At 35.4% G+C, this 26,189-nt stretch overlaps 1 protein-coding gene across 15 annotated transcripts in view; it reads right to left on the reverse strand.

The window, feature by feature from the left end:
* The window catches only part of PUM2 (pumilio RNA binding family member 2), a 95,669-nt gene that overhangs the window by 60,087 nt on the left and 9,393 nt on the right, over positions 1-26,189 (reverse strand). For 10 of the 15 annotated variants that reach the window (XM_025454568.3, XM_025454570.3, XM_035700414.2 and 7 more), the window contains exons 2-5: positions 13,110-13,178; positions 5,499-5,607; positions 2,242-2,429; positions 1,519-1,688 (exon numbers count right to left, since the gene is read on the reverse strand). In XM_025454568.3, coding sequence (XP_025310353.1) covers positions 1,519-1,688; positions 2,242-2,429; positions 5,499-5,607; positions 13,110-13,160 — 518 coding nt within the window. In that variant the 5' untranslated portion in view covers positions 13,161-13,178. Of the gene's footprint in view, positions 1-1,518; positions 1,689-2,241; positions 2,430-5,498; positions 5,608-5,970; positions 5,994-11,121; positions 11,196-12,074; positions 12,200-13,109; positions 13,179-15,029; positions 15,130-26,189 lie in introns of those variants that run through there. The other 5 variants (XM_025454574.3, XM_035700413.2, XM_049096196.1 and 2 more) reach the window with 5 other exon arrangements.

A 26,189-nucleotide genomic window follows, 5' to 3' on the forward strand; every position in this document is an offset into this window, starting at 1 on the left:
ATTCAGAATATATGGGGGGAAAAATAACATGAAAGGATCCTCCCCAAAATTAATCGATTATAATAAAGCCTGCTATTGTTACTTCCTTCCTTTCAGTTCTATGATCTATTGATCAGTATCAATTAATGTACATATTAATGATGTGTTAGCATAGCGACCATATGGCCATAGCCATTAGTCTGAAACATTTTTACACTATAAGTACAATACTGTGTCTAAGATATTTCATAAGCAATTTTAAACACATACCCCAAACTTAATGGAATAAAATTAGAATGCTAATAAATGTAAAAGTTCGTATTAATATGGAGAAGCATAGCCTTTCATACAAACAACTCTAATATAGCAGTAAGTAGAGCATATAATAGAAAAAAGGCATTGCGCTAAGAAGTGGTGCTATTTTCTTGCTATAGTTAATGGTGTATTAACACTTCAATTATAAATGCATACTCTGACAGGCTCATATTCAACTCAGTTTTAAATACATGCCCTTGACTAAAACTCAGATTAGGTAATTGCAGAAAAGCAAAATCAGGATAAGGTTCTAAACAAATTGAAAAACATTAAAATTATTTCTTGTCAAAGAGGTTTACTGGTTTTGGATGCTTTTTTGCACTTAGAACAGATACAAACAGCACTGTTTTAAGAAGCATTCTTACTCTGCTTTTAATAACTAAAGGCAATAAATGTAAAAGCGTACCACCCACGTGTATGGTTACACTCAGTTAACTGAGATTCTATGGTTCACAAGATCAATAAATAGCTCATTTTCAGGTATAAGCCCCAAAGCATCTGACTAATGAAGTATAAAATACAGGAATTCAGTATGAAGAAACAACTCCCTAATATCTAGGTAAATGTATACTCTCTAATCTGAGACAAAGGCTAGAAGAAAATACTTATTTGTCATAAAGAGACCACTAAAGAGTTACAATTTAAAGAATTCTAAACTTAAAACTAACTTTTTGAGGTCTCTAATATGTTCTCTACTTCTTAATTTCAGAAATATTAAGTATTACACAAATTCATATATACTAAGAAAGGTCACAGCTCCTAAACTAATTATGTTTCCTCATTTCCAAGATTAAGAGTTAGATGGGGGATGGGGGGTACAATACAAGGATAGAAGGAAGAGGAAACCCCACAGAAAGGTGCTTAGGAGCAACCCCAAGAGGAGTTTGCCAAGAAAAACCAAGATTAAACCTAAAACTCACTAAATTTTAGCAAGGAGGGAAAAGTTAAAATTTAGACTACCATATTAGCAGAAAGGTAACAGCAACTTCTAACATTACTCCTTTAATGGAATGCACAGTTTTAGAGACTATTTTGAAGAATTATTTTTTTAAAAATGGTTCATAATCAATTAATATTCCTTACTAAAAATCAAATTTTCTGGATTAACACAAGGTACAAAGGGAAATAAACCAAAATTGGAAAAAGTCTAAATCAATCACATCAGCTAGTAGTAATCATCCCTAAAGAGATAGGCTTTTCTTCTCGAGAAAGTTAAAGTCTTACTTAAAATCTTTGCAATCGGCATCCATTCCATTTGGCAAACCTCTGCCATTTATTTTAGAATCATCATCATCTCCTTGTTTAAGATCTCTGTTTTGGTCCTCCTCAAATGGAGAAGCCTTGCCTTTTTGATCTCCTTTCTCAGGTCCATCTGTTTCAGCATCTCTAGTGCCCTGAGGAAAAAGAATCTGTTTGATTCTGAATATTTAATAGAACACAAAAAAAGGCACCACAAGGTGACCTAAAACTACGCTATAGTGCACGTAAACAATAAAAGCATTATCTTATTTTAATTTCGTAATCAACTAATTTATCAAAGGCCAAAAAATTGAGCACAAAACAGTGATTTATAACAGAAGGGCTAAGGCAACCTTAACTATAGCGGTGCTGGAAAAGCAGTAACACCACAGATGAGATTAAAATTCTACTTAATGCAGATGATTTTGTTTAGTTACTTTCACATCAAGAACTACGATGAATAAGCAACTTTAATATTGCAAATTATGTTTCTCAGTACAGTTTGATTTTTGTAACATGGCTAAGATTATATTCCCATTGGTTCTACTATTTCATGTATTTCAAAAAGCGGCCAAGAGACAAAACAAGAGCTCCAACAGCTGTAAGATTTCCTTTAGCTCTGGGAAGAGCCAGAAAAGTACAGGGACTTGAAAATAACCAAATAACCACTGAGTAATTATTAAATATTTCTTTATTCAAAATACTTACAAAAGTTCCCTTCCTAAATCGAGAATCCAATTTATCAGCAGGAGAAGAACTTAATACATATTCTACCATGCTCACACCAAGGCCTCCACTTTCTGATCGCGGAGACAGTATTGCATTTACTTCACTGTTTCCATGAAAACCCTGTCCAGATCTTCTCTGTACCATAATAGGCTGGGACATTGAATGGTCTGTTTGGAAGGAAGATTACAATTACACATTTGTACTTTTAAAGTAACCAAAATGTACTTACATATAAATATATTAAAGTTTTTAAAAATCAGCATATTGTTTTATTTTGAATGTTGTTATAATTTTACAAAAAGCTCTTCATACTGTTGAGATTCACTGGCCTGGGCACATTTCTTGGGAATACAGATAGAGACATTGGTAAAAAAAATAAATAAATAAGTAAAAGCTGGTATGAAGAACAAGCAAATCAGGAAGGTCAATGGAGCTGGAAACAGTAACCTGCAGGCACTCAGCTACCTATAAGCATCTTGTAAAAAGGTTAAAGCTTTCTTCGGAATACATAATAATTCAAAACAAAAACCTTTAGAAGCAAAACCTACAAGAATAACTCCTAAACTGGCAGAGGCACATCTCAAGCTCATAGTTATGTACTGTATGGATTCAGAACACATGGCTCTACCACTATAAACACAAACAAGTGAGTTTGAAGAAAAAGTTAATTACCACAGAATTTTCTATTCTTGGTGCAAAAACCGTCATCTAAAGATTATTTTTAAAGTCCCTTCTAGTTTAAAAGTGTTCCATTTATTCTTAACAAAAAATTATTCACCCATGAATACCATTCCTATATATTTTTATGACAAAAAGAAAAGAACAATATTTAAGATTAGAGAACAAATGGTATAGAAATACAATAAAGGATCTGAGGCAACATTCAAACAGATTTGCCAAAAAAAATCTTTTTAAGGCACCAATAAGCTATCTCTGGTTGAACTGTTATCACATAACATAAAATACTCAATATTAGGTCTAGTCCTTAAGGGGCTGAACTATCATGGTGGTACTCAGCCATCACTACATTAACTGTATGTTTTTAAATGATTGCTACTTTTGTTAAAGCATATTAAAACATTTCCATTGCAGTACCTTTATCCACAAGAGATTAGTCAGTATATTTTTTCATTCAATAATTCATCCATTCATTAACATAGTTCAAATGTTGGTTTATGGTCTCTCATATGCTAGGCATTGTGCTATGTATGAGGAATCCAAGAACAAACAAGACAGTCCCTGCCCTCAAAGAGATCATAGGTTTAATATAAGGCAGTCTTAAGAGTAAAAGTTCATCAGTAAACATGATCCAGGATACTATGGAAACAGAAAGGAGCATTAACCCTTCCTAGTCTTAGAGTGAATCCCAAAGGAAGTGACATGAAGGATAAAGAGTTAAAGTGAGAAAAAAACAGGTAAACATGAGGGTGAAAAAGACAATTTCAGTTAGAGAAACCATCTATATGATAAAGTCTCCTGCAGTCAAGGAAAGAAATCTTCCTTAGAATGAAAATTCCTTTAGGACAAGGACTGCTATTCATATTTGCACGTAGTTGGCTTTTTTTTTTTTTTTTACATAGTTGGCTTTTAATAAAGGTTCTGTAAACAAAATTATAATGTTTTCATTCACTTCTAATTTCCTCATGTCTCTAAGTAAAGACTAATATTCATCTTTAAAATTTTATCAACCCGGCTAAAAAATGTTAAGTTACAAGAAGAGTAGCACAGAAATTACAAACACAAACTTTACACTAAAATACATAAAAATATGTTGCTTAAATGTTTTATTGCTTGTACGAGTTGTCCTCCAAATACAACGTACCAAAAATATTTCCCAACCACCCATCTTGAAAATAATCTCATTACCATGTTGTGCTCAAGATGTTTTGCTTCAGAACACTTTAAAAAAATATTTGGTTTTGGTAAATAAAGTAATTAAGAATTCAATCTTCAAGACTAAAATTAAAACATGTCTACCAATCAAGTTTTCAAGCACATGTAATTTTAGGAAAAAAAGGGTCTTGTGGGAAAAATGTATCCCAGTCTAAATATTGAAATGCTTTATATCAGGAGTCCCATGTAATATACATTAATTCAAATACCATAAAAAAAAAATTTGAGGGCAAGCACATCTCCTTTTACCTTTATATTCTCCAAACGTGGAATATTATATTACATACTGACTGAACTCCAAGTATATTCCCAATTATTTTAAGGAAATTTTACTCTTAATTAGTGGTTACCAAAGTTCTGTCTTTTTCAATTCTGACTGTAAGAGTATTTACTAATCACTAAAATTTTCTAGCACTTCTTCACTCTTTAGCAATTAGTTTAGTTTAATAACAAACCCTAGATACAAAGGACTTTAAATCTTTTGATCTTAATGATTTGGAGAATAAAAATACCTCTGGGTAATTTATACTCAAACTTTAAGGTTAATTTGATTGTCATCTGGAAATTTCTTTATTACTCTGGTCATTTTGTGTAGCTTTCACAAGCTGCATTAAATGGTTATAAATTGAGAAAACTTACTTGTAAAATACACATTAAAAGCTATTTGCATACATCTCAAATTTTACTAATCAGAATCATCTCAAAACTTAACCACTACTATTTTAAGAATAAGTCATGCTCTTTAAGTTACCAATTAATACTGTTAATTCTGTGAATTATACTCCTTACATACCAGTTTCTTCTCCCTTGACAGTTTCTTGGACCTAAAGTCTCTCTCCACTACTTGTGGATATCAAAAACATTAAAAGTCTGCTTCCTTTCTGAGAATTTATCCTATTCAGGGAGTTAACTTCCCTTCTGGGTATAGTGAATGTCTAATAAAGCTAGACCAAAACAAAACAAAACAAAAAACAAAACAAAACAAACCCACAAACCTAGATCAACCTGCAATTAGATAAATCAGTTGCTGTCCTCTAATACAATTTAAGATTGAAAATTCCTATCGTTAATGCATCCTCTCTTTCAATGGAAATTCAAAATTTTATAATTAGAGTTTAAAACTTCAAATAAAACTTAGTAACGTTTTACTGTGAACACTTCTACTAAGTAGACCATTAGATAAGGGCTAATTTACATTAAAAATGTACATTCTAATGACTTATAAAAGTCATTTGTCTACAAAGACATCACAAATTTGCTCCAAGTATCGTTTAGGAGTAGGCAGGATTTTAAAAAATTTGAATACACTCATTATTCACACACATACACCACCAATAACTTACGAGAAGTTCCCCATGCAGTCTCTCTCCATTCATCATCCCCAAGAAATATGCCTTTTTGTCCATCTTTTGTTGAATCATCAGGTTCCCAAAACTTTTTGGTAGGCAAAAGCTATTTGGGAGGGAAAAAATATTAATTTAAGTTTCATTCTAACTGCAAATTTATTCTGATTATACATAGGTGAAAGCAAACTTACCACCAATATGTACAAATTAGTTTTCAATACTAAGGAAAATTCAGAGTGAACTATTTCCTATTTGTCTTGTTAATAATAAGTAACTCCTCACTTAATGTTTGGGTACTGGCTCTAGTAATTCTACACCTGAACATTAATCAAAGTCTACTTCTTTTTCTACATGTTTGAAATGGTTTTACCACTACGTGACTTTCTTTATACAGTTTACTAAAGTTTCTTACTCAATATAGATAATACAATAAAAACATCTATACAAAAGATGAAAACTTTTCCTTTACTTCCAAATACTGCCCTTGGATCACCTCGTATCCCAAAGCTTCCATGATAGAAAATACATCTTCACTTTTACTTCACTTATTCAAAGGAAGTGAACTTCACAACTCTTCCTAGGTCTGGAATGCTAGTAATCTATCAATTCCAAATCAGGAACCTACGGATAGTGGAAGACACACAGAAAGGAACCTCAAATACTTCTGAGATACTCTAAAAGCCCCATGCTCTATCTGCCATATATGTTACACTATTATAGCACATTAAAATTATGTTGATACAATGATTCACTGATTATTCAATATGTACTGAATAATAATAATATTCAATACATAATAATCAGTGCTCATTATTGAACCTGTATATACTTCTTATCATTACACTTATCACACTAAATTGCCTGTGTCTGCCTCCTTAGGGGCACAGTAACCTTATTTTCAGAGAGCCCACAAACTAAATGTAATAAAATGAACTTAGTAAAAACTCTGGGTCTGAGAAATAAAACTGTGAGGTGTTGGGGGGTGAAAATGTGAGTTTTGTGAGAAAGATAAAGTAAATCATGAACAAAGGTACAATCTAATAAACTACATTGTGTGTACAACAAGGTATGAGATGGATGAATAGATGAGGAAATGTCAAAGCTGATGCTGGTAAAACTTTCTAGGTCAGATCCTGAGGAACCTTAAAGATAAGCTAAAAAGCTGCATATTAAAGTAAAGGGAATCCAGACAGGTTGTTAAGAGTGACATTATGTTTTAGAAAACAACTCAAGTTGTAAGTCATAATAACATAGATATTCTACACTAAAGACAAGGAAATCAGTTTAGCAGAATTACAAAAGGGCCAAGATGGTAAGAATCGAAATAGGGTACTAATACAAAGAGCTGAAAAAATAAAATGGCTTGAGACAGACATTTAGGAGAGTCAGCAGGATAGGATTAAAAACGGAGAGATTAATAAAAAAGATAAAATTTTAAAATTTGGGTAATAAGGTAAATCGTAGTACTATTGACTAAAACAAAAAACCAGAAGCAGCTTTGAAGGCAGGCGGAAAAGTTCAATTTGGCCATGTTCCTAATCTACAGATTTTTCACTAAACTAAATATATTTCATTTTAAAGGAAACCAATTTCTATTAAAAAAAAAAAAAAAAGTTTTTCCATGTTAGGATCATCCTGGATTGCAAAGGGTTTGTATTTAAAGCACACATTTTAAACAATAATCTGCTCTCATAAAGATCTCAGTCAAATGTAACCTCTGTTCCTTCAGTTTTTTTTAAATCTCACTATAAAAGAATTCTTGTAAATATTCAAACAAAATGTAAAGCTGCTTAATAAAACACTAAAACACTGTGCTTGATATATTTAAATAAGTAAATAGCCATTCATAGTAAACCCCAACTTAATCCTTAAAAAATACCATTATAAATGGTTCTGAAAGAATAAAGAAATATTTTTATCCCATATATGAGAAAAAAGATTCAATATCAAAGTAATTGTAACAAATAAGGAATTGAGAATAAAATTTTAACAACTTCATAGAAGCAGTCATCATAGACACAGAAGTGGCTTGAAACTAATCTTTCTAAAAGATAACAGAAACAATAGAATCTCTTTGAGGAGACTATTCCAAAGTCTTTGTGATAAAGTTCCATATAGTGCTTTAAGTAGAGAAGCTCATAGATCATGGCTTTAAAATACAAATTGTGCAACTAGAAAAGAAAAATCTATGTTAAGCACTTCTCTAATGTACCTAACTTTCTTTTTTTTTTTTTCTTTTTTTTTTTTTTTTTAATTTATTTATGATAGGCACACAGTGAGAGAGAGAGAGGCAGAGACACAGGCAGAGGGAGAAGCAGGCTCCATGCACCGGGAGCCCGACGTGGGATTCGATCCCGGGTCTCCAGGATCGCGCCCTGGGTCAAAGGCAGGCGCCAAACCGCTGCGCCACCCAGGGATCCCTATACCTAACTTTCTGTCAAGCACTGTGCTATGAATATCTTTTCATTTTGTAAACATTTATAAGCTATCATGCACAGGAAAACAATTTAGTAGTTAATAAAAGTAACACTTCTAGCAAAGGCCTATACATTCCAGAAACAACTTTTTGTGACAGTTTATTTTTTTTTTAATTTTTTTTTAATTTTTATTTATTTATGATAGTCACAGAGAGAGAGAGGCAGAGACACAGGCAGAGGGAGAAGCAGGCTCCATGCACCGGGAGCCCGACGTGGGATTCGATCCCGGGTCTCCAGGATCGCGCCCTGGGCCAAAGGCAGGCGCCAAACCACTGCGCCACCCAGGGATCCCCTTGTGACAGTTTAAACACTGATTCCAAAAACTCAGAGAAACTACTAGTCGAAAATAAATTAAAATGAACTAAATAGAGGGGGAAAGCAACAATTCAGGATAAAAAAGTTAAAAAAAAAAAAAAGAAATGAAAAAACAGGCAGTACATTGGTTGGATAGCAGTAAAAATAGAGATTTGCCCCTGGAGACTCTTTTACTGTAGTAGAAATCGGGAAGCATATTACAGAGAACAAGGGCCAAGAGATCTTAGAGATCTGTAAAATTTATGATCCAATACCACTTATTAGTTCTCTAATTCACAAAAGTTTTAAACCAAAATCAAGCAATTTTCTTGTTAACCTGCACCTCTGTCCTTCCAACTCAGAAATGACTGGGTAAACATACAAATTCATCCCCCAACTGTCCACCATTTTATTAGTTCTTTCTTTCAAGAAGTATTTATGGCTTGCCCTCTCCACTTTCAAAGAAATCAGTCAACAACCTAGCACACTGCCTCAAAATAATAAATTCTTACTAGAATTTACCAGGTACACTTACACTTCAGATTTCTTAATACAAATTGTTACATAAAATCACATAGCCAACCTAATTAACATAATCTTAAGAGTCAAAAGAACTTAAACGGCTTTATGTCTACAATATGGTGTTTTATTTTTTTAAAGATTTTACTTATTTATTCATCGGAGACAGAGAGAGAGAAGCAGAGACACAGACAGAGGGAGAAGCAGAGGGAGCCTGATGCAGGACTCTATCCCAGGACCCCAGGATTAAAACCGACCCAAAGTCAGACACTCAACCACTGAGCCACCCAGGTTGCCCCAATATGGTGTTTTAAGTTAAGGTGTTTATATAACATCCCAAATGGGGCACTTTTGAGGAAGCGAGTGCTTTTAATAATTACACCATGACAACAGATATGTATTTGGACTGTCTGGGCAACTTAGGATGTAAGGTGACTCTCTTTATAATGCAAGTTCATAAAAGAGAGGCATAAATGCTAATAATAACTCAATGTATAGAGAACAAAAAACAACATAAATCCCTAGAATGATGTTTTTCCAGACTTTAATCTCTTCTGTTAATAAAAAAGATCAATAAATTCTTTCAAATTATACAACTTCCCCCAAATTTCCATTCTTATGGAAATTTCTTTCCATATCCTTTAATATTACTAGAAAACATAAGACATCATCATTCCAAGGAAGCAGTATTGTGAATAGTCAAGGCATTCATGAGTTTATGCTATTCCATCACCACTATACATGATCTTGGGCCAGTTAATTAACCATTCTGAACTCAAGTTTCCTCATATGTAAGGATAATAATAAAGCAACTGTTATAGAGTTTCTGAGGCCAGAATGAAACAGCATAAGTAAACTAATTAGAACAGACATATAAATATTAGATATCATTACTACCAAAAATAGGAATCTTTTAATATTATAAAACATAAGTAACATATTGACCAGTGACACTTAAATTGCTAATTTAAGAACTATGATATAATTCATCATAAAAATCTTGTCTCTGGCTGTTTGCCTTCTTGATTTTCAAGTCCATTTGAGTATTATAGAAGGAGCATGAAACAAAGAACAGATGCCTAATATAGTCCCATTCTGCACAAGGAAACATAACCAAGGTTACACATATGGCTACTATGTGGCACCATTAGGATTTGAACCTATCATCTGTATAATTCTAAGGCTCATTCTCTTTACATTTAACTACCATAGAAGATGGTTCTTTTCAATTGCAGCCTAATTCATCAATATTTCTGAAAATTCCTAGTATTAGAATACCACTAGATTTAACAAAGTTTATGATATTATCACGATATTCACACCATATAATGTGGGAATTCATAATGGTGGATAAAGTTAAGACAGAATTGCTAAGACAAAGATTTATGTACACAAAACTAGAAACTGTCATTTAGACACTATTTCAAGTAGTTGATCTCCATTTCAGTTATTCCTAACAGATCAGAGCTAGAAATTTGAAATATATCTAATTCATACAAAAGGCTATTCCTATTACTGTCTTTAAAGAAATCAGTCTCACTCAAGGTCATAGCACTAGTGATAGATCAGAGAATACAGAAGTCTTTTTACTCTCTTATCTAGTATTCTCCACACCACCTAGGATATCAGTATATAATTTTCTTTATATATGGTTTAAGAAAGGAGGGGGGCATTATTTTTCATACTAAGCTATGAATACTCCCCAAATAATACACATTAATTCAGTGACTTAAAGTTTAATTCTGGGTTTCCTAAAGAATTTCAGGCAGGGGCCTGTTTCCCCCATTTGAAAAATAAAGTATATGTATAAAATAATAGATATGTGCCTTTGCAGTTTAGTTTTAAAACACTGTACTATTGAATCTGAGTCCAACCTCCTATAAACTAGCTTTGCTCTTTTTAAGCCATGACATAATACAAATCAGGTAAGTCTTTTGGCAAAAACATGCTATGGAAAAATATGGAAAGAATGAGTTTATGAATGGATGAAGACTGATCTGTTCCCATTTCTGGATGACCAACTAGAAAAGACTGCCCTTCTGATAATGCGTCAGCAAAAATATCATGATGTATAAAACCTAGTACATTTGAAATAGTCCTATATGCAATGCAGTGCTTTCCACTTTAGAGATTTACAACAAATTAAGACATAATAAAGAAAATTCCATTTTTGAAGAAAAAGTCAAGAATAGGGCAATCCATTAAAAAAGGATGTCACATCAAAAAATAAACAAGCAATTTTAGAAAACTCAAAAGCCAGAAACTCACGGGTATTTTTAATTTATTAAAATGAATGAATTCTGGGATAAAACAAAAACAAAAAACCTCACCTGTCAGGAAAGGAGGAGAAGACTGGTGAGAGAGAGACAGGCAAAGAAGGAAATCCCAGAAGGTTCCCTGCTGCCTGTGAGATGAGGAAAGATAGAAAGGCTTGTGGGAGAGAGAACCCAGAGACAGAAACCTGAGTAGGTTTCTTAGCTATCTCTTAGAGGTAACAGAATTAGTTGGTAAACTGTTAAGAAAATATACTTAATGAGTAACAGCTTATTTAAAAATACATTCCTACTGAATGAAGGTCACAGAAGCACTGACCTACTGCTAGCTGCCCCAAAAAACAGGCAGTCTAAATCCTAGCTACCTTTACTCTGCGTATCTGAAATTTCCGTTAAGAAAGCCTAATTTTAGATTAATACACTATTCCAACCCAGTTTGTCTCTTTTCCAAAAACCTCAAGTATACTTCCTTCATCCCCAAACAACTAACCAACTCTTTCAACTATTTCTGATCACTTTTTTTAACTGCAAAGATGTCTTTGCATTTATCAAATACTATTTAGAAAGGTAGGGGAATGATGAACCAATCTGCAAATATATATACAATGTAGATCTAGGAAGTACACTGAGGGGGATGGTTTCCTAGAAAGAATGAAGTTGATGGTGTGGCTTTATTTGCTCTTAAAAAAATCAAGTTCAAGTTTGTCACAAACTAGGCTGAAACACTGTTCAAACTTGCCTTTAAGATAGATTATTCTGCTTTCTAAAGACCATAGGAAACAAGTAGCAGGGAACAAAACAAAAGCCCTTTTCAATTGCTTCTTTTTATTTGCCCATAGTGTAAATAATGCCTAAGCAGCCACTGTATTGCAGTGAAGCTCTAGTTTTTTGTTGTTTAACTAAAAAATTATTCCCTCTTTTAAATCTTTCTTAGGGACCAGAATTTTACCTTATGCACTAGACTAACACGTTTACTTTGGCAATACTTATGCTTAAGCACCTTAACTCACCCTTAAATCAGTCCTCTGAAAATGACAAACTCTTTGGAAAACGCTGTTCTGGAGAAGGGAAGGGTTAGCTAGCTGCAGGGTGCCCTCTTGTGGCCCAGAGGAGTGACTGGACTCTTTTTCTGCATCTGAAGAGCACAGCATTGGATGGAGTGAGTCTCATGAAGGTCTAATCTACCAAAGTAAAATAATCTCCAGGAGCAAGCAATTAATTACACATCTTATGTCTGTTCACTGTTATGTTCTATAAGCAAAGTCCACACTATGTTAGTACTTTAGAACAAGACAAAATAAAGATGTGACCACAAGGGTTTCCATAAGTAATTAAGGTTTTCTAAATATTCTTTAGGCTAAGCATTTTTGATGCCTTAAAGTATGTAATGGTGCAGTTAAATGGAATGCCTCAATGAAAATCACATATTAACAGGACTGATAAGCTCTATTAAAAAATTGAGAGAGCTCACTGTGTGTCAGTCATTCAAATCTAACAACCTACAGAGGAGACTAATATAAAACGAACTGTAACAATATAATAAAAATATGTATAAAGATCTGAGAAGTCAGAAGAGGAAGTAATTAACTCTAACAATAGGACAACACATAGGAGTCTTTCTCAGTACAGTCTTGTAGAGGATTAGAAGTTTATTAAGCAAACAGTGAACAAGGAGAGATTTTTGGAAGAGAGAATAGTGAGCAATTAAGTGTGGCTAAAGCAAACAGCATACATATATAAAACAGCAGGACAAGGATCAAGAAAGGCTCTTTTCAAAGTAATTGTGGTTCATTACCAAAACGTAAAATATTATCTAAACCAAGTCAATCAAATCAACTAGGTACAATCTCACTAAAAATTACTTCTACTAATATTAAAAAAAAACAAATCACCACAACTGGAGAATTGTATGATCCAAGATTTAAAAATCCCGCACCATGTAGAAGACATAACCACTATTTTCAAGAATATTTATGGTTAAAAAAGTCTCAATGGCTCAAATAATTTTAGTGAGGTATACATTCTTAGCATTCATAAATATTTACCTCTCCCATTCCCCGAGATTCTAATGCAAGAGCTTGAAAATCATGATTCATTTCATCCACAGATCAAACCTGTTGAACAAAAATAAAAATTAGTAAAAAGAAAAATTTAAACAATTGACTGCATCAAATATTTTTGTTATATTGCCACTATTGTTACTATTTGCATGAGCTCATATGGGCAAAAATCAATTTATCTATGAAGATAGATTTTCCTAAGTAGAGCACATAACAACAATCTACATTAAAATTAAAATTAAAACCTAGGGTCAAAGATTCTTGGGCTATTGTCTGTGCCAAGTGAACTCCTACTAGCTGAGCAAAATAGAAAGTAAAGAATAAAGGAAGCAAGCTCAAATACTAAAATATAGTTAGCTTTATATATTATACTTCCAATTACAAAATTACTATTTTACTTCTTTCGGTTAACATTTTTCAAAATTTCTCAGCATTTTATTATTTGTAAATCTTATACTAATAATAAAAAAATTTTAATGAAAATAAGTGGTGGTCCAGTTCAAAAAAACACAAATTAATCAGCAGTGAGAGCAATATTTAATTTCCTTAAGAGTAGCTCCTTCCCCTTCTCCTTAAACTAAAACTAAAATACTTTTTCATCTTTCCATTTCCAACTGTTTAGTTTATCATTCATGTGGCAATTGATGTATTCTTGAATCAGAGGCCCTTTGCCTCCTAATGTTAAGTACTGCTGGAGAAAACCACTCAACACTGAAGCCACTACAAATTCAGCTGTCCTGCTTTATGGGCCTTACAATATAATACTATTATTTCCCCCAATCAGTCTCTCTCTTAAAACTCCATAGCATGTGACATTAACAAAGCACTCCTCCCTTCCTGTAATACTGTTCTTTGTTGCTACTTTGTCTCTTAAAATTCTATTTTCCCATGTCTAGCTGCTTTTTCTCAGGCTTCTTCAGAGTCCCATTTCTCTCTTCAATTCATGTTAAATGTTAGTGTTCCTTAGTATTCTATCCACAGTAGTCTCCTCTTTACTCTTTACCCTGAGCAATCTCATCCACTCTCACTGCTTTGAAAACTATATATATATAGGCCCCTGGGATTCCGTCCCACATCGGGCTCCCTGCAAGGAGACTGCTTCTCCCTCTATATCTCTGCCTCTGTGTGTCTCTCATGAATATATAAAATCTTAAAAAAATTATAACAATTCAACTTAAAAATGGGCAAAGATCTGCAGATTCTACATCAAAGATATATGGATGGTAAATAAGCTATTCTCTTAACTTGAATTCATTAACAGTTCAACAAAGTGAACTTTTCATTCACCCTTTCATTAACTCTGTAAGCTCTTACTGGCATCTTCAAAGTGTTAAATTTTGTAGAGGAAAAAAAAAAACAAGTTAAAATAAGATCACTGTTCTCAAAGAGTTTAAATGAGTCACACAGGTTTCCTGGTATTGGAGATGTAGGTCCCTTTAACCTTAAGCAGCATCCTGCAGAGAACTATAAATTCTGGACAAATAGAAAACAATCTGAAGGCAATGGAAAACATCAAAAAACATGGAAGACAGTCTAATGTCTTTTTAATGGCTTTTCCAACTGAGGACAGGCCTGGGTGGAGGCCTTAGTGCACCAAAATTCCTATAGAGAATCCAGTCTTAAACTTGAAGAACCAAAGGACACAGTTGAGGGCAACCAGAAATTGAGGAAGTCTCAGAAAGAAAACAACCCATAAAGATAAATATTTATAAAGCTTTATTACAAACATGCTGGCAGTAGTGTTGCTTGCAAATTACTGAAATTATAAACTGTGTAACTGCCGTACACTAGTTAAGTGGAGTGACACATCTATAAAATGGAATACTTTAATAGCTGTTAAAAATGTCTGAAAAAAAAAAATCTGAGTTTGAGGGCAGCCCGGGTGGCTCAGCAGTTTAGCCTCACCTTCAGCCCAGGGTGTGATCCTGGAGATCCCGGATCGAGTCCCACATCAGACTCCCCGTGTGGAGCCTGCTTCTCCCTCTGCCTGTGTCTCTGCCTCTCCCTGTGTCTCTCATGAATAAATCAAGAATATATTTTTTTTTTGTATTTTTTTTCAATTTTTATTTATTTATGATAGTCACAGAGAGAGAGTGAGAGAGAGAGACAGAGACACAGGCCGAGGGAGAAGCAGGCTCCATGCACCAGGAGCCCGATGTGGGATTCGATCCCGGGTCTCCAGGATCGCGCCCTGGGCCAAAGGCAGGTGCCAAACCGCTGCGCCACCCAGGGATCCCCAAGAATATATTTAAAAAAAATAAAAATTGGAGTTTGAAATTAAGAAAACGCTTAGACAGTGAGATGCTTGAATGGCTCAGTGGTTGAGTGTCTGCCTTCGGCTCAGGGTGTAATCCTGGGGTCCTAGGATCGAGTACTGCTTCGGTCTCCCCACAGGGAGCCTGCTTCTCCTTCTGCCTATGTCTCTGACTCTCTGTCTCTCATGAATAAGTAAAACCTTAAAAAAAATGCTTAGATAGTAATGTTAAGAAAGATTCAAATGAACAGTGACTGGGTGGCTCAGTCAGGTTAAGCATCAGACTTTGGCTCAGGTCATGATCTCAGGGTCCTGGGATGGAGCCCCATGATGGGCTCCCTGCTTGTCTGGAAGTCTGTTTCTCCCTCCCCCTCTTCCCCTCCCCCAACTTGTGCTTGGCTCCTCGCTTGATCATGCTCTAATAAAACCTTTTTAGAAACCAGAAAGACTGAAATAACACAAATTTCATATAGTCCTTAAGTTACCAGGGTATGCAATATTTTTCATCTATTTATCTGTAGGTTATTACCTTTCTACAATATATGTGTATAGTCCATGAATGAAAGTAGGAAGATTTTCCCCTCTCCTTCTAACCCTGCTCATGTGTGCTATCTCTCCCTATCTCTGTGTATCAAATGAATAAATAAAATCTTCAAAAAAAGAAAGAAAGGAAAAGATTAAAAGAACAGAGTAAAAGCCAAGACATTTTCTCAAGAATAAAAAGCACTGGAGCTCTTGTACTGAAGCCCTTCTTTGCTTACTACCAGGTTTTCATCTGTGGTTTGAATAAATAATGTCATATGTTAAAGAACCTCCAGATAAATATGAGAAGTCTCTTGGATCCATTCTTACAGAAAGAAAGAAAGAAAGAAAGAAAGAAAGAAAGAAAGAAAGAAAGAAAGAAAAGAAAGAAAAGAAAGAAAGAAAGAAAGAAAGAAAGAAAGAAAGAAAGGAAAAGAAAAGAAAAGAAAAAAAGAAAAGAAAGAAAAGAAAAAAAGAAATTACTTATTTATTCATGAAAGACAGAGAGAGAGAGAGGCAGAGACATAGGCAGGGGGAGAAGCAGAATCCTCACAAGGACCCCAGGATCACAACCTGAGCCAAAGGCAGACATCCAACCACCGGGCCAGGCGTCCCCCACTCTTACTTTTGTAGTGAATCATGCGCCAGGGCAGGGGTCAACAAACTTTTTCAATAAAGAGTCATACAGGCAGATCATATGATCTCTGTTCTCAATCTCTGTTCTCAACTATGCCTTTGTAGCACAAAGCAGCCATAGACATCAAAATAAATGAGCATGGATGTGTCTCAATAAAACTTTATGAATAGTGAAATCTGAATTTCATATACATTTTATGTGCTACAAAACATTATTCTTCCCCTGCCCCCAAATTTAAAAATCTAAAAGCCAATTCCAGAGAGTGGGCCAAACAAAAACTGGTAGTGGGCCAGATCTGGACTGTAGGCTATAGTTTGCTGATGTCTGCTCTAGTGGACTTACTTTCTTGACTGCTCCACAGAAATTTCAAATACAGATAATCCACTCTCAAACATGAGCAAGCCAAAAGTTAAGCATCAAGGCTTTGCTTTCAACCTTTTCATTTATACTATCCCCAGGCATATTTTCTTCTTATAATGAATGGTATTACAGGTTAAATTTAAATGTAGGTGATTGGGTAGGTCAGGAAGAAGACTTCAAAAAAATAAAATCTGCAGAAGACTCAAACCCAGCTTTTCAGTTAGGGTGTTACCATTTATTTCAATCATGAAAAGATAGGAAGAGAAAGGCAAAACAACAGGATAGAAGGTAAACACAAACTCTCAAGCCAGTAATCTCCGTATTAGTTATTACAAAGTTGAGATGGTGGGGGTCGCACATATACCAATAAGACTCCAAAATTTTTGGAAAATGCAAATCTACTATGTCCTATGCAGTTACAAATGTTGGTATCATCTGGTGGCAAGGGAAAAAGAATGTGGACATGAATTTAAGGACTTTATCCAAATGGTTAGATCTTAGGAAGAAAGAACACTTTAGTTCTTCTAAGACGCAACAGAGTATCTATCTAGCATTCAGGTACAGAATATTGAATTGACTTGTTAACTGGAATAAAATGTATCCAAGAGGGATGCCTGGGTGGCTGGCAGTTGAGTGTTTCTTCCGCCCAGGGCTTGATGGAAGTCCAGGGATCTGCTTGATGAAGTCCTGGGATGGAGTACCACATCAGGCTCCCTGCATGGAGCCTGCTTCTCTATGTCTCTGCCTCTCTGTCTCTAATAAATATTAAAAAACAAAAACAAAAACGTATCCAAGAGTTATAGTACACAGCACTGTTTGGGGTGTAAAGTCTGTCTTCAAAATTTTTTTTGTTCGCATCATTAAGCCATGAAACTCCCCCAGTATTATTTAATAACTGGAATTGGCTCATATAGAAGATATATAATAGAACATTTTCTATGGCCAACATCTGTGTAATCTTGAGGTAAGTTTGAATTAAAAAATAGTTTTTGAGGTTGATTCTTTGTTTCCTAAAATCAGTGTTTCATTAAATTCTAAAATGTAATAGCAAAAAATAAATAAATAAATAAAATGTAATAGCATTAGTCAACTTTTTGTAGGCAACACTAATTACATGAGAAAAACAGATAAAGCACCTCAAATAACAACTTGGTTAAGTTCTAAGTTTTCATATTTACTAACAATTAACAAATATAATTCAAAAGGTTTACAAGTTTGTGTAAAGAACCAAGAATATGCATTAATATTGATATTTGTATCATTAAGAGTACTAATTTTTCTCAGACATCTGATCCAATTCCTCTCCATATGCTTACTGTAAAAAAAAAAAAAAAAAACGTTTGGGCGAAACCACTTAGAGCTATAATAAATGGTACCAAAGCACTTTCTACTTCTATATAACACTAATCACATTTTCATAGTATTATAATTAGTTCTATTTTAAGGCCACAGTAGAAATTAAGCTCTGGGGTTAAAGAAGCCCTATAGGAACTGTGACTTAAGACACTGTAAATGCTCAATGTATAATGAATGAAAAAGAATTATTTTTTATTATATGAAATGCAAATTTAGATCTTATCAAATACCTGGATAGTAACTGCTTATAAATACCTTCACATATAGTAATACATAATGTCCATTTTAATGAAGACAGTGAACAAGACTCTTCCTCAGACTTTTTAAAAAGATTTTATTTATTTATTCATGAGAGACACAGAAAGAAAGAGGGAGAGAGAGAGAGAGGCAGAGTACACAGGCAGAGGGAGGAGAAGCAGGCTCCACGCAGGGAGCCCAACATGGGACTCGATCCCGGGGTCTCCAGGATCACACCCTGGGCTAAAGGCGGTGCTAAACCACTGAGCTACCCGGACTACCCTTCGTCAGACTTTCTATAACACTGAATACATTTTCCAACATAAAATGATAGTAACTTCCAGTACTTTTCCTATTAGTCCTATAAGACCTGAAAGCTACTGCTATCTTGTGCATCAATTACAAAAACAACACAATTACAGGAAAACTTAAATATAAGCCATTACAAAAAGTAACTTAGCTGCAATAAGCTGCTTATGAAATATTCTTGGTAGTCATCCTCCTTGGATTGTTTTTAATGAACATAATCAGTGAGCATTAGCGGTATCCATTGCAAACAAACAGGATATTTCTTCAGCATATTAAGCCACTTATGCAAATTTGCCAACTAATCTGTTTCTTACCCATGACAAAGGTAAACGTAAATCCAGTCTTGAGTATTTGTAGCAGATGATTAGCCTTCAAAGATTTAACCTTGCAAAGTTTCTACTCATCACCCTTAACACCCAGTAATTTACTTCTTCTGGGGGCATGAATGGAATCATACACTTTTCTTGTGTGTGTTTCATTAAGTATAACTTTCATTTTGAAGCTTACAAAAAAATTTTTTTTTAAAGATTTTACTTATTTATTCACGAGACACACACAGAGAGAGAGACAGAGACACAGGCAGAGGGAGAAGCAGGCTCCATGCAGGGAGCCCGACACGGGACTCGATCCCAGGACTCCAGAATCACGCCCTGGGCCGAAGGCAGGCGCTACACCGCTGAGCCACCGAGGGATCCCCTACAAAAATTTTTTAAATTTAAATTCTAATTAGTTACCATGCAGTGAAATATTAGTTTTAAGGAGAATTCAGTGATTCATCACTTACATACAACACTCAGTGCTCATTAACAAGTGCCCTCCTTAATACCCATCACCCTCCATCAACTCTCAGTTTCTTTATCATTAAGACTCTAAGACTCTCTAATGGTTTGTTTCCCCCTTTGCCCCCCTCCCATATGTTCATCTGTTTTGTTTCTTAAATTCCACCTCTGGAATTATATGGTATTTGTCTTTCTTGGACTTATTTTACTTAGCATAATACACTCTAGCTCCATCCATATCACTGCTAATGTAACATTTCATTTTCTCTGATGGCTGAGTAATATTTCATTTTGTGTGTGTGTGTGTAAAACACACACACACACACACACACACACACACCGTATCTGCTTTATCTATTCATTTGTAGATGGACATTTGGGTTCTTTCCAGAGCATGGGTATTGTTGATAATGCTGCAATAAACGCCAGGGTGCATGTACCCCTTCGAATCTGTATTTTTGTAACCTTTGGGTAAACAGCTAGTAGTGCAATTGCTGGATCACAGGGTAGTTCTATTTTTAGCTTTTTGCAGTACCTCCATACTGTTTTCCATGACTGTACCAGTTTGCATTCCCACCAACAGTCTGCAAGAGGGTGCATCCTCGCCAACATCTGTTGTTTCTTGTATTAATTTTAGCCACCCTGGGAACCCTGGATGGCTCAGTGGTTTGGCGCCTGCCTTTGGCCCAGGGCATGATCCTAGAGTCCAGGGATCCAGTCCCACATCACGCTCCCTGTGTGGAGCCTGCTTCTCCCTCTGCCTGTGTACTCTGCCTCTCTGTCTCTCATGAATAAATAAAATCTTAAAAAAAAAAAAAAAAAAAAGACTGCTTAATTTTAACCACCCTGACAGGTGTTAAGGTTGGGATCTCATCGAGTTTTTTTTTATTTATATTTCCCTGACAATGAGTGATGCTGGGCATCGTTTCATGTGTCTGTCGGCCACCTTCATGTCTCCTTTGGAAAAGTGTGTATTTATGTCTTCTGCCCATTTCTTAACTGGATTATTTGTTTTCTGGGTGTTGAATTTCAGAAGTTCTTCATAGATTGTGGATACTAACCGTTCATTTGTAAATACCTTCTCCATTCTGAAGGCTGCCTTTTAGTTTTGTTTCCTTGTGCCAAAGCCTTTTTATCTTGATGAAATCCCAATAAGTTCATTTTTGCTTTTGTTTCCCTTGAATCATATACTTTTCTAGTTGTGTTGGACAAGTCACTTAGCTAGTAGTTGAGCCAAGAAGCCCATCAACATGTTTTGATATTTGCTGTTTGTCTACATACTTCATGGGGTAATTATATAATGCTTGTTTTGCCAACATAAACAGTATTACTGACTCAACTGTATTGTTTTACGTTTTATTTTTTTTCACGTTAAATTAAATTTGGCACATACACACAAAAGTGTCAATATACACTCCCAGAAACCAGAAATCTTCAAAGACCCTACCTCAAATCTTCTAATAAGATTAGAAATTAAGTTATTCCAACATCAGCATTTAGATATTAAATGCAAATTTACCAAGTACTTCCATGCAAGACTGCTTTAGCTCTCTGAGGTTAAATCTCATAGAACATATTCTCAAAGAGGCAAAATAGGATTAAGTATTTAACTTACATACATGCAAATATGAGGCAAGATGTTTTTCCCCCTTAGAATTCTCTCAAAGGAGAATTACCATGTATCTGAGCCTTTATGAAGTCCCTTGTTTTTACAAAGCATCCTCTCGATTTATTTTGAGAAATAAAACACTGGTTAAGGAAATTTTTGAAAAATGAAAATACTACTTAAAATTCAAAAATTTTCATTTTTGAAAAATGAAATACTACTTAAAGAAAATCTCCAAACTAAATCAGCCTCAATCAATCTTAGTTTTTGGTACTTTTAGGTAACACCTGAGAGAAGCAAATCAGGTATCTTAGGTGGAAGTGAAGATGACATGCCTGAAAAGACTGATAACATAAAGTGACTCTAATGAGTCAAAGAATAGATGTGAAATATCAAAGATATATTTTTTTAAATATTTTATTTATAAAAAAAATATTTTATTTATTAATGAGAGAGAGAAAGGAGAGAGAGAGAGAGAGAGAGAAACAGACACACAGGCAAAGGGAGAAGCAGGCTCCATGCAGGGAGCCCGACGTGGGACTCACTCTCCAAGATCAGGCCCTGGGCTGAAGGCAGCGCTAAACCGCTGAGCCACCCGGGCTGCCCCTCAAAGATATATTATTAAATGAGCCCCCAAAAAGCAATTATTTCTAAATTAACATTTATTGTGATTTAATATGGTATGATCTTAAAAGTAAAGCCAACAGTTTTATGCCCCCATGACAAAATATCAAACAGTACCACCACCTATGAAAAATTATGGTCTCGAAACAAAGAACAATCCAAAAAACCTCCATCTGTGTGATAAAATCACTAGATCTAAATACTGGTTTCGGGGCACCTGGGTGGCTCAGTGGTTAAGCGTCTACCTTTGGCTCACGTCGTGGTCCCCAGGGAAGTGGGATAGAGTCCTGTATCAGGCTCCTTGCAGGGAGCCTACTTCTCCCTCTGCCTATGTCTCCGTCTCTCATGAATAAATAAAATCCTAAAAAAAAATTTTTTTTCAGAAAATCAGAGAAATCTACATACAGAATGTGCATTATGATATTCACAAATTTTGCTAGTGGTAATAGCAGCAAGAGGATTGTATATTTTAATAAGTCCTCATCAGTAAGAGAATTTATATATATCCACCCTGGAGCCCAATGAGAGGCTTGAATTCACCACCCTGAGATCAAGACCTGAGTTGAGATCAAGAGTCAGATGTTTAACTAACTGAGCTACCCAGGCACCCCACAGAATTTATCCTTAAGCTGGCCTGCTGTCTGGGATTTGCTTTGAAATACTCTTTTTAAAAACGTAAAATATTTCATACAAGGTTGAATATCAATGATAGATACCTGAGGATGCAATATATTATTTTACCTCTGTGTTTGAATATCCTCATAACAAAGTTTAATTTTATAAATTTTATATATAAATACATACATATATGTGTGTGTGTGTATATATATATACACACACACACATATATACAAAAAACAATGTGACAAGACCATGTGAAACAGGGTAGTATTCAAGCTGGGTCTTGAGGGGTAAGTACAATTTGAAACCACTCCCCTTTTTAAAAAAAACATTTATATAAACTGTGGCTTGTAAAGGTAGTTACTTGCTACATTAACTGACTTAGGATCCAAGCTATTGTATAACTTGGTTATCATTTATTACTTCATCAACCATATTTCTGACAAGTGGCACATGAAATTCTTTTCCCAAAAAAACTGATTTCCAAATAAGCACAAACCTCTTCGGACCAATTTTTATCACACACCATCCCCTCAGAGAATCTTTTTTTTTAAAAAAGATTTATTTGAGAGAGAGTGAGCACACATGCATGTGCAGAGAAGGAGAGAATTTCAAGTAGACTCCCTCCTGAGCACAGAACCCAACAAGGGGCTGGATATCATCACAACCCTGAGATCACGACCTGAGTTGAAATCAAGAGTCAGATGATGTTCAATGGAGCCACTCAGGCACCTCCAGGGAACAAAGTTAATTTAACACTCAACGTCATGCCAGAGATTGTGCTAGGCACATAATATCTAATTCTTTTTTTTAGATTTTTTTTTAACTTTCATTTATTTATGATAGTCACAGAGAGAGAGAGAGAGGCAGAGACACAGGCAGAGGGAGAAGCAGGCTCCATGCACCGGGAGCCTGATGTGGGATTCGATCCCGGGTCTCCAGGATCGCGCCCTGGGCCAAAGGCAGGCGCCAAACCGCTGCGCCACACTATCCAGCAAAGTAAGTACTGTATCCTTGTTTTACAAATAAGGAAACTGTGGACAATTTCCATATACTAATAGACAAAACTACTAAAGTGGCAGACTTTATACTGTCAAGACTCCAAAGGCTCCGTGCGCTTTTCTATACCAACCAAACATAAACCAATATTCAGCATATATGTTAATTCTACAACTCTCTTAAAGCTGCCACCACCCCCATCATCCTTTTGGTTACACTATTCCAGTTCCCTGGACAGGTCTTTGACACTTATCTCTTCATATGTAAATAACACAAACTCAAAGTTTGGCTCAAATGGCACTTTCTCCATCAAAACCCACCCCCGGGATCCCTGGGTGGCGCAGCGGTTTGGCGCCTGCCTTTGGCCCGGGGCGCGATCCTGGAGACCCGGGATCGAATCCCACATCGGGCTCCCTGCATGGAGCCTGCTTCTCCCTCTGCCTATGTCTCTGCCTCTCTCTCTCTCTCTCTGTGACTATCATGAATAAATAAAAAAAAAAAAAATCTTAAAAAAAAAAAACCCACCCCAAAACAATCTTTTTCTTAATTCCCATGGCATTTAGTTGGTATTTTCATCAATTATTAATAACATCATATTCCCTGTTAGACTTTAAAACTTCTCCGTATCATAGGAAAAAAAAAAGAAAAAAAAACCCCACAAAACTTTTCTATATCAGAATTAGGGTAGAAAAAACATTAACACAGTTATGTAAGCTATTCTGGTTACACCAGCGTTCCATGAAATGAGGCAAGGGTTCAAAGAAGAATAGTAAGGCATAGTGTAATAGGGATAGGGAGAGAGGGAAACGGTTAACATTATCAACTATGAATCCATTTAAAAGCGTGAGATTTAAAAAAAAAAAAAGCGTGAGATAAATGTATTTAGACATATGTGGTGGAGGAAATCCCGGATATAAGTGAAAAGGCAAGGTTAAAAGCAGTGCATCATCCAACTTTCATAAAAACAAAATAAAAACATACACATTGTATAAATGGAAAACCATCAGAAACTGTGACACTTAATTATTAGTGGTCACATCTGGGAAAAGGGTATGCATGATTTTTGTTTTATATTTTATAATTATTTACTCAAGTGTCTCCCAGTCATTACTTAACTCTGAAAATATTTAAAATATATACATGCTGGAAATCACTAAACACATTGATGTAGTTCTTATAATCAAGTCAGCTTGGAAATCAATGGCCTTTATTTTTAAGTAATTTTCTTTTTTTTTTTTTTTTAAAGATTTGTATTTATTTATTCGTGAGAGACAGAGAGGCAGAGACAAAGGCAGAGAGAGAAGCAGGCTCCATGAAGGGAGCCCAATGTGGAACTCGAGAGAAGCAGGCTCCATGAAGGGAGCCCAATGTGGAACTCGATCCCAGGACCCAGGGATCATGCCGAGCCCAAGGCAGACGCTCAATCGCTGAGCCACCCACTCAATCGCTGAGCCACCCAGGTGTCCCTGTGCTCAAGTATTTTGGAAGTATACCTATACATGAGCTATGTATGACTTGCAAAGAAACACACCAGAAAAACATCTTTTCCATAAACTAGGCATCACTTAAAAGAAAAATATTCTGCTCTTACTGGTAAACTTCTAAGGGGTTTTAAGGCACTATAAAGGAATTTACATGTAAATACCAATACCAATACCAATACCTACTGTAGTAAATATCTCTAGCTATACACTTCATGACACTTTGGGTTTTAAAAAGCAAAATCTAAAATATAGTTCTAAGTATTTTTCTCATCACTTGATTTAAAGGGATTGTACTTGTGTAGGTAACACTTAGTTTTCTAACCACTTCATCTAGGTTAGTTCTACCTTTTTGATATATTCCTCAAAGTGTTAAAAAAAATTATACCTTTTAAACTCCTCAATGTATTTGACAGTATACTGTGATAAACATGGTTTACGTATTTCTAGTTTTCAAAGTATTTCATACATAATATTGTTTCTGCTTGGTAAGTATTCTTTGACAAAAGCTTAAGAAAGAAGACAAGAATTGTTATTTTATTTTAAAGATTTATTTATTTTGGGGTACCTGTGTGGCTCAGTTGGTTAAGCACCAACTCTTGAAGAGACGCCTGGGTGATCCTGGAGCCCCAGGATCAAGTCCCACATCGGGCTCCCTGTGTGGAGCCTACTTCTCTTTGCCTGTGTCTCTGCCTCTCTGTGTCTCTCCTGAATAAAGGAAATCTTAAAAAAAAAAAAAAAAAAAGCACCGACTCCTGAGATAGAGCCATGCTCAGTGTGGGAATCAGCTTATGATTCTCTCCCTCTCCTCTCCCCCCAACTCACCACTTGCAAGCTCCCTCTCAAATAAATAAATCTTTAAAATTAAAAGAAAAAAAGCTTTCTTTTGAGAGAGCACATGCATGAGAGGAAGAGAGGGAGAGCTTATTAAGCAGACTCCCTACTGAGCATGGAGCCCCACATGGGCTCTACCTCTACCCATGACCATGAGGTCATAACCTGAGCTGAAACCAAGTTGGTTGCTCAACAGACTGAGCCCCCTAGGCACCCCATATGACTTTTTTTTTTTTAATTTGCCATTACTTCTATAGCTCAAGACTATCACTTACCTGAATTCCCAGAAGGCAAAATACTACAGTTCTATGCTAAATTTCATTCCTAACAGCAATGTGAGTGAATTAAGTCTAAATGAGACTGGGACGCCTGGGTGGCTCAGCGGTTGAGCGCCTGCCTTTGGCCTAGGGCGTGATCCTGGAGACCTGGGATCGAGTCCCACATCG

Source organism: Canis lupus, chromosome 17 (assembly GCF_003254725.2).
Source record: "Canis lupus dingo isolate Sandy chromosome 17, ASM325472v2, whole genome shotgun sequence".
Taxonomy (NCBI): Eukaryota; Metazoa; Chordata; class Mammalia; order Carnivora; family Canidae; genus Canis; species Canis lupus.